At 37.1% G+C, this 9,417-nt stretch overlaps 1 protein-coding gene across 1 annotated transcript; it reads left to right on the forward strand.

Moving 5' to 3' along the window:
* Window positions 1-625: 625 nt before the first annotated feature.
* Window positions 626-9,143, forward strand: LOC127436342 (dihydrolipoyl dehydrogenase, mitochondrial-like). The gene is made up of 14 exons (XM_051690445.1): window positions 626-762; window positions 1,556-1,631; window positions 1,786-1,865; window positions 1,951-2,019; window positions 2,113-2,182; window positions 3,954-4,054; window positions 4,220-4,360; window positions 4,484-4,585; window positions 5,820-6,010; window positions 6,112-6,282; window positions 6,713-6,902; window positions 8,147-8,284; window positions 8,374-8,463; window positions 8,609-9,143. The coding sequence occupies exons 1-14, from the start codon at window positions 724-726 to the stop codon at window positions 8,672-8,674; spliced, it is 1,524 nt and encodes a 507-aa protein (XP_051546405.1). The 5' UTR covers window positions 626-723; the 3' UTR covers window positions 8,675-9,143.
* The last annotated feature ends 274 nt before the right edge of the window (window positions 9,144-9,417 follow it).

The following is a 9,417-nucleotide window of genomic DNA, read 5'->3' on the forward strand; positions in this document are numbered from 1 at the left end:
TTAGAATCTAGAAACTGTAACACGTTTGTTTTTTAATGTGATGTAAATGAGTTCTGTAAAGAAGCATCTCTTCTTGTTTTCTCAAATTATAACAAACTTTTTATTTTTAAGATTATGACTGTATTGTTTTTTAATGGATTTGCTGGATTGGATGTGTTGGATATGTTAAAAGTGTTAACCCTTTGTGGACAGTTTCACATACACTAGAGCAAGGTTACTGCTTCAAACCCCAACTAAATTTAGGCTTTCTGTTTTTATTTAAAATGATTTAATTTCTTCCTTTGTTCTACCTCAAACATGAAAGAAAAGTGTTTCAAGAGTGTGTTATCTGAAGGTGTTTTTAGTGTATTATTAGTAATCTACATTTAATTGATGTGTTTTTTATTATTTAAAATATATATTTTTTTCATTGTAAGTTATGTATGTGCTTCATTTTTATTATTATTATTATTTTTTTTCATTTGTTTATTTTATGTTGTATTAGGCTGGCTCTGTGCTGTACATCCCCTGTACATTTTCTATATTCCAAATAATAATAATAATAATAAAAAGCTTTTAAAAAGCATTTCAAAATAATTTCTCCGATTGAATAACCTGACGTATGTGTGACATCATCAGGCAGCGACGCCTGATCGCTCTCCGCACTGCGCATGCGTAAATTGCCAAGTCCTTGGACGCTCAGATTGTTGTAGGTGAAGCGGTCTCGGAAGGGACGTACTGAAAATGCAGACCTGGAACCATCTATATCGCACACTCGCCACGGTAATGAACATTTACGGGGCGAACAGATTCCACTTAAGTAAATCCATGCTCCGTTAGAACAAAATGAAGGTGACATGGAAAGAAAACGCAATGTTATGACTGTCTAGGCCCAACTTGCTCGCATGTCAGCGTTGCAGATATGACTTGTCAGTTCGGTTTACAGGAACACAGACGAAGTGGAGTGATTTAAATGTCTTTAGCCGTAGACATCTATATGTATCTATATATGCATTTTCGAAAGTGCTAATGCATATTAAAACAAAAGAGAATTAGATGTGTAACCTTTGGTTAAACATGCAAAGGGTGTGTGATTTCAGCTATTGCCTTTGTGAAACCTTTTGATCATTTGCCATCTAGGTTACATCACTCTGATCTAGATATAGGCTGCGTTTCAAAATCAAGTTGGATTCCTACCTAGACTGCATTTTGGAAATAATGATATGATTCCCAAAAAATGCTGTCTATGTAGGCAGCTCTCCAGGTCTTGATACAAACAAATTATGTTCGTTGGAGAAATTAAGTTTGTTGTTGGTCAGGCTTGTTCTACTTTACAGTTAAAGAAAAATCATGACCAACAGTTAAAGCATCTTTTTGTTTATATAACTAATCATGTCTAGATTTGGTTTATAAGTACTAGTCAGTGCAGTAACCAACAGCTAATTGGGGGAAATAAACATTCCCCTATTACCTAATTTTGTCTCCTGTTCTGCGTAGATGTAGTTTAAAGTATTTATTTATACATTTGTTTTATTAAAATTCTGGTGTTTTTTTTTTTTCTATTCTTTCAATACAGCGAGGTCAGCACCTCCCCTGCAAGCTACAAGGTGCCACGGTCTTATCTGCAAGAACGTATGCTGACAAAGCAGCAAGTAAGACTACTTAAAGTAACGATAGATTATAATGCGATTACATTAACTAACCACTGGCCATGCACCTCTATTAAAAAACTTTAATGGTAAGTTAAATCATATGAAAGTCACTGATGTAGGAATATTGAAATAATTGCACCCTGTCTTGTCATAGTTGATGCTGATGTCACAGTTGTGGGCTCTGGGCCTGGAGGGTACGTTGCCGCCATCAAAGCAGCTCAGCTAGGTTTTAAGGTATCGGGTTTTCCCTCTGTAAGATCACAGATATGTCATCAGCCTTCGTTTGTTTGTGCTAGTAACATTCAACCTTCTTTCACAGACGGTATGCGTGGAAAAGAATGCCACCCTTGGAGGCACGTGCTTGAATGTGGGCTGCATCCCATCAAAGGTATGTGCTTTTAAGGATATAGTGAGTTCTGCTCGTCCTAACAAGCTTTTCACAATGCTTATCTATTTTCGTAATGATTTGTTCTCATTTAAGGCTCTTCTGAACAACTCTTACTTGTATCACATGGCACATGGGAAAGACTTTGAAAGCAGAGGCATTGAGAGTAAGTTCAAATATAAAGATCACATGATGCAGTAAGCCCACATTTAAATATTTTATCCTGACCTCTATGTCAAAGATTTACAGTGGCAAGAAATAGTATATGAATCCATTGGAATTACCTGCATTTATGAATAACTTTGTCTTAACATCTGGTTTGATCTTTATCCAAGTTACAATAATGAACAAACACAATCTTTTTTTTAACTATTTGTTAAAAAAAAATTTGAATACATCATTCAAACATTCACACGGTATGTTGGAAAAAGTATGTGAACCCCTAGGCTAATGACCTCAACTAAAGCTAATTAGAGTCAGGAGTTGGCAAACTTGGCATCCAATTAATGAAACAAGATTTGTAAGTTAGAGCTACTTTGACTTATAAAAAGCACTCAAACATTTTGAGTTTGTTATTCACAAGAAGCTTCTGCTGACGTGGACCATGACTCACAAAAAAATAAATCTCAGAAGACCTTCAATCAAGAATTGTTGCTTTGCATACAGCTGGAAAGGGTTACAGAGTTATCTCGAAGAGCTTAGATATTCATCTGTCCACAGTTAGACAAATTGTCTATAAATGGAGACGATTTAGTACTGTGCCTACTCTCTCTAGAAGTGGCTGTCCAGCCAAGATAACTCAAAGGGCACAATGAGGTTAAAAAGAACCCTTGAGTGACAGCTAAAGACTTGAAGGAATCATTGGAACTGGTTAACTTCTCTGTTCATGAATCTACTATATGAAAAACATTAAACAGGCATGGTGTCCATGGCAGGACACCACGAAGGAAGCCGCTGCTTTCAAACAAAAACATTGCTGCCCACTGAAGTTTGCCAAAGACCCCTTTGACAATCCACAACGCTACTGGGAAAATGTTTTGTGGACTAATGAAACTAAGGTTGAATTATTTGGGAAGAACACGCAGCACTACGTATGGCACAGTTCAATTAAAAGGAACTTTACTACGTAAAAGGCACTGTATACCAACATGAAAACATCATCCTAACGGTGTAGTACGGTCGAGGAAACATCATGATTTGGGGCTGCTTCCATCATTGAGGGAAAGTTTATCAATTTATCCTACAGGCTGTCAGGGCGGCTGTGCGCCAGCTGAAGCTCAGTAGAAGTTGGGTGATGCAGCAGGACAATGACCCTAAACATCGAAGTAAATCCATTACCAAATGGCTTCAAAAAAAGAAAATCCACCTTTTGGAGTAGCCCAGTCAGAGCCAAGACCATAACCCAATATAGATGCTGTGAAATGACCTCAAGAGATCCATTTACATCAGACATACTAAGAATATGGCTGAGCTGAAGCAGTTCTGTAAGGAAGAATGGTCCTAAATTCCTTCTGAACATTTTGCAGGTCTAATCCACAGCTACCGAAAATGCTTGGTTGATGTTGTTGCTGCCAAAGGAGGATCAACCAGTTATTAAATCCAAAGTTTCACTTAACTTTTTTCACAGCACTGTGAATGTTTAATGGGATGTGTTCAATAAAGACATGAAAGATTCTAGTTGTTTGTGTGTTGTTAGCTTAAGCACATTGTGCTTTGTCTGTACTTGTGACTTTGAAAATGAGATCACATTTTATGACCAATAAATGCAGAAAACTAACTAATTCCAAAGGGTTCACATACTTTTTCTTGCAACTGCATTTGAATGCTTTTTCTCTGGGAGGGGGCTTTTAAAATATAATGTGTTTTGTTTAAATCAAATGGTTTATATATGGTCTTTTAAATTTGATTAGTGATCTCAATGATTTATTGTGCATTAGTTCAGGGGATCTCACTGAACCTGGAGAAGATGATGGGACAGAAGAGTGGGGCTGTCAAAGCGCTGACAGGAGGAATTGCACACTTATTCAAACAGAACAAAGTGAGACTCGGTCATTGATTTCAATAGTGTATTATTCCACACCTAAATCTGTTTTTCTTAATATTGAATAAAGTCTATCATAAAGTCATACATTTCCTCTGACGGACCGCCACTGTGAACAATGTGTTTGTCTATACAGAATTATAATATTTCTTGTATTTATAGGTAACTCACGTCAATGGGTTTGGAACGATAACTGGTAAGAATCAAGTGACTGCAAAGACTGCTGATGGAGATCAAGTCATAAACACTAAGAACATCCTAATTGCCACTGGATCAGAGGTCACCCCTTTCCCAGGGATTCAGGTACATCTGCAATAGCAAAGAGCCTTAATTTGCGCAAAGCAACTTTATATATACATTTACAGTTAGGTGTTGGGTCATGCTTTTAAACTGTCATTTTAATCGTATTGTTTGCTCTTTTAAAAGATTGATGAAGAAACGGTAGTCTCTTCCACTGGCGCTTTGTCCCTCAAGAAGGTTCCAGAAGAGCTCATTGTGATTGGAGCTGGAGTTATTGGGGTGGAGTTGGTGAGTGGCCTATTGAAGGGTTTGCAGATTTGAGTAAATTAGTTTTATTTGCCATTCCTAGTACTGATCAGGGTTCCCATGGCCTTGGGAAACCAGGATATATCAGGGAATTCTTTGTGTTTTCCAGACTTAGAAAAGTCATTGAATTAATAAAATCTAAAGGTCACAGAAATTTCTGTAGTGAATGTACTGTCTATTTTGTAGTTATATTGCCTAGAAATAGCTCTTTTATAGTGCTTGTGTAGAGTAAAACTTGCCATAGTGATTTTCATTTTGTGAGCAAATATATATATATATTTTTTTTCAGTTATCATAAATGCCAGAAAAGGTCATGGAAATTCATAAAAAAAGTGTGGGAACCCAGGATCTAATAGAGCGTAACAGTCTGGTTCTGGAAGAAAAAATCCCATTCATTTTTTTCATAGACTTATTGATTTTCAGTGATAACTTATAAACCTTTAAAGATGTACCATGAGCTCCGAGGTTGTTCATAGATGGTATATGCCTTTGTTGAAACTATCAGTACACGTTATTTCATCTTCATTGTTTAAAAATCGCGTTTAATAGTGGAATTCCTGGTGAACAACTACATTGCCCATGGTCCAGCATAGAAAGATCCACCAATCAGAGAACTGCATCCAACAAAGCCAGCCAAACAAATCCAGCAGCAAGTGCCACTTCATGATGCACTGTGAATGATGCAATCAAATCGGTCTCCCTACACCCTTTAAACTTTAATCTGAATATTTTGCATTAAACTTAAAATATGTTGTTTCTATACCTATAATCAACAACCTCAAATAAATAGTTTGATATAATTAAATAGATTTTTATTCGATTACATCATTAGCAATGATTCATGGAATTGTAGTTTGTACCCTCATGAAAGACATTAGTACGCAGTCTTGTAACTTTTGTCTTTTTGTCTGATTTTCAAATACTATATTGCTTCAAATCAAAGTTTGTAATGTTGTGATTCACCTCAGAGCTGGTTGGGTTTTTTTCTTGGCTTAGAACTCTTTTTATGAAGGATTTTATGAAAAGACTATGCAAAAAATAAAATAGGAAAAACATTTCTGGAACCAGGATGGCTGAAAAGGTGGGCGGTCACTGTTACGCTATATTGATTAATTTTGCTAATGAAAGTGAATAGTTGTATATTTGAGGATTGATGATGATGGGTCTAAATTGAGATTGATTTATGGAGTGAAATGCAGATTGTACATTTTCTCAGGGGTCTGTGTGGCAGAGACTGGGTGCCAAAGTCACAGCAGTAGAGTTCCTCGGCCATGTTGGTGGAATGGGCATCGACATGGAGATCTCCAAGAACTTCCAGCGAATTCTCCAGAAACAAGGTTTGAAGTTCAAACTGAGCACCAAGGTCATGGGTGCAACCAAGAGACCTGACGGCAAGATCGATGTGGCGTGAGTGCAGCGTTACTACAGATGCTGTCTAAGATCCTTGGTTTCTTTAATGGTAGAACCTCTAGGTGCTTTTCACCTATTTCATTGTTTCTGCTGCTCAGTGTGGAGGCTGCTGCTGGTGGCAAGAATGAGATGCTCACCTGTGACGTTCTGTTGGTGTGCATTGGTCGCCGCCCCTTTACCGGTAACCTCGGCCTTGAGAGTGTCGGTATTGAGCTGGATAACCGCGGAAGAATCCCAGTCAACAGCCGCTTCCAGACCAAAGTGCCAAGGTAAGTACATTTCAAATTAGTTTTCCTGCATTAAACTTATTCAAAGTGCATTTAGAGTGTAGTATGATTTCTCTAATGTGATGTTTTTCTAAGCAAAATAGAATACTTAGTGGGAAATAATGTAGGGCGGGACTTGATTTTATTGATTGAGATTTGATTGGATCGCTATTTGATGGCTAGAACAAAATGCAGCTTTCGTTATGCCAGCAGATAATTTGTTTCAGAGGCAGAGAAAATTCCTTGATAAAAGATTTATTAAAGCAAACATTTGCAAAAATGTGCACTGATGAATCATGATGAAGAAAACAAGGGACATTTATTAAGAAAGTAATGAGGACCAATTTTACATATGGCTTGCTTAAACTATACACTACTACAAATATCAGTATGCTTTCTGAAGTCCTAATTAGTTTTTCTGATCTCTTTATAGTATTTATGCCATTGGAGATGTGGTAGCTGGACCCATGTTGGCACACAAAGCTGAGGATGAGGGTATTATTTGTGTTGAAGGAATAGCAGGGGGAGCCGTCCATATCGACTACAACTGTGTGCCCTCTGTCATTTACACACACCCTGAGGTCGCCTGGATTGGCAAGACAGAGGAACAACTCAAAGATGAAGTGAGTAGGGAATAGGGATGGCAAAAGTACTGGTATTTTGATACCAATTTGATACTAAAGTAAAACAACGATAACAGTCTTTCTACAGTATTGGTAATTCAGAGGACCAATTCAATTTGGTACCCAAGTACTGACTGACATGCCGCTGCTTTTAAATGTTCATATTTGTCCATACACTGTGAAGAGCACTCATGCCTAATTTTTGTAGTAATATACTTTCTCTAACATTCTTTCCATCTTAATTGCTGCCTGCCCTTAAGGACACCATGAAATTACTTTATTTGATTTGTTTTCCTATTAAAAGTGGAAGTTGGGGTGGGATATAATATATTGCTGTGTTCCATACGAAGTCAGAGGCTGGCGTACTCAAGTTCATAATCCCCACTTCTGATCTCAAAGCTCACCAGTGAATCAAATGGGATGGTCAGATTTTCACACCACAGGGTGGTGCCATAACTCATCAATAAAATGTTGTTCTTATGCCAATTATGGCTTGCATTCACTTTAAAAACAATGGGAGAAAAGTGTAAAATAAGGTATAATTATATTTTGCATCATTGAACTTAAAGGGATAGTTCACCCAAAAATGAAAATTCTCATCATATACTCACCCTCATGCCATCCCAGATGTGTATGACTTTTTCTTCTGCTGAACACAATTGAAGCGAAGAATATCTCGGATCTGTAGGTCCATACTATGCAAGTGAATAATGGCCAGAACTTTGAAGCTCCAAAGTTCACAAAGGCAGCATAAAAGTAATCCATAAGACTCCAGTGGTTAAATCCATGTCTTCAGAAGCGATTTGATAGGTGTGGGTGAGAAACAGTTCAATATAAAAAAAGTCCTTTTTTACTATAAGTTCTCCTCCCTGCCCAGTAGGTGGCAATATGCATGAAGAATTTGAATTGCCAAAAACAAAATAATATTGATCTGTTTCTCAACCACACCTGTCATATCGCTTCTGAAGACATGGATTAAACCACTGGAGTCTTAAGGATTACTTTTATGCTGCCTTTATGTGCTTTTTGGAGCTTCAGAGTTCTGGCCATTATTCACTTACATTGTATGGACCTACAGAGCTGAAATAATCTTCTAAAATCCTTTGTGTTCTGCAGATATGACTACTCGCATATAGATGTTTCATGGACTCTTTAAGGTAAACATTGTCTTTTTTTGTGTGTGATCCACTGTAATTCTCCCATAATATATGTCCCCAATTATGAGTAATTGCTGTGTGTTGCAGGGCGTACCATATAAAGTGGGGAAATTCCCCTTTGCGGCTAACAGCAGAGCAAAGACAAATGCTGATACAGATGGACTGGTGAAGATCCTCGGCCACAAGGATACAGACAGGATGCTGGGAGCACACATTCTGGGATCGGTAAAAATCTCTCTGCCTTTTTTGTTTCAGTGTAGGAAATAATTTTTTAATAATATGATAATTCGTATATGATCATTACTTTTCTGCAGGGAGCAGGGGAGATGATTAATGAGGCTGCATTAGCTATGGAGTATGGAGCATCATGTGAGGATGTTGCAAGAGTGTGCCATGCCCACCCTGTACGTATCTCTTGTGTAGTGTAGTGTAGTGCTTTTCTGTATTGTAAAGCATTCTGATTAATGAGCACTAATCTTTGCTTTGCTCAAAAATACCAGCTTTTTGAACATTACTTTGTGTGTTGACCAACTTTTTCTCTTTTCCCAGACTGTGTCAGAGGCCTTCAGGGAAGCTAACCTTGCTGCTTCTTTTGGAAAAGCTATCAACTTTTAGACTTTCTTCACATACACATGTATATAAATGTCTGCTGCATATTTTTATTATTTTTTTTTTTTCCCCCTAATGGTCTACACACTTTCCGGAGTATCTCTTTGGGCTTTCAGATGTACCCATCATGCAAACATCCAGAATAAACTTGTAAAACATTTAGTATGTTATTTAAATGTCCTAATAAAGGAGTCTGGGCCTTATGTTGAACTTTGTCTTCCTGAGCAAAATATCATTTGGATTTTATAAATTAGTGTAGGTCACTACATAGGTTTCATGCTGATGGTCATAAATGTGACAAGAGTTTCCTTAAAACCGAAGTTGGCTCGACTGAAAAACATGGTCAATTAAGAGTAACATCATAATGCTCTTTTAGTTCTTGCTTTCGTTAAGTGAGATGTGCTTTTCGCACAGTTTTGACAGATGTATGATACAAATGGATCAAATAAATATTTGAAATGGTTTTAAAAAGGTTCTCTATTATGTTTGTTATGATTACTGGTAAGGATCTTTTCATCTCTTAACAAGGATGGTTTAATATTTGAATGGTTCAATTTATTGGAATTTTTCCAGTTCTTTCATTTATCATCCAACTGTTCTAAACTACAAATAGGAGGAGAAAGAGACTGGTCTGCAAGCTTGTGTGCCGAAGCTCAAAGCTGCATTCAATGACATAAAAGTAATTATGAACTTTAAGTCCTTCATAAACATCAAAAAAGCTGTTAGATAAAGAATGATTTTGGCAGTTG

The sequence above is a fragment of the Myxocyprinus asiaticus genome, chromosome 46 (assembly GCF_019703515.2).
Source record: "Myxocyprinus asiaticus isolate MX2 ecotype Aquarium Trade chromosome 46, UBuf_Myxa_2, whole genome shotgun sequence".
Classification (NCBI taxonomy): domain Eukaryota; kingdom Metazoa; phylum Chordata; class Actinopteri; order Cypriniformes; family Catostomidae; genus Myxocyprinus; species Myxocyprinus asiaticus.

Bases quoted from the DNA above. Each gene is read 5' to 3' on its own strand.
- LOC127436342 (XM_051690445.1), top strand. From the start codon at position 724: ATGCAGACCTGGAACCATCTATATCGCACACTCGCCACG. The intron at 2,183-3,953 runs GTAAGTTCAAAT...ATTGTGCATTAG, and splicing joins TGAAAGCAGAGGCATTGAGA to TTCAGGGGATCTCACTGAAC. The intron at 6,011-6,111 runs GTGAGTGCAGCG...TCTGCTGCTCAG, and splicing joins GACGGCAAGATCGATGTGGC to TGTGGAGGCTGCTGCTGGTG.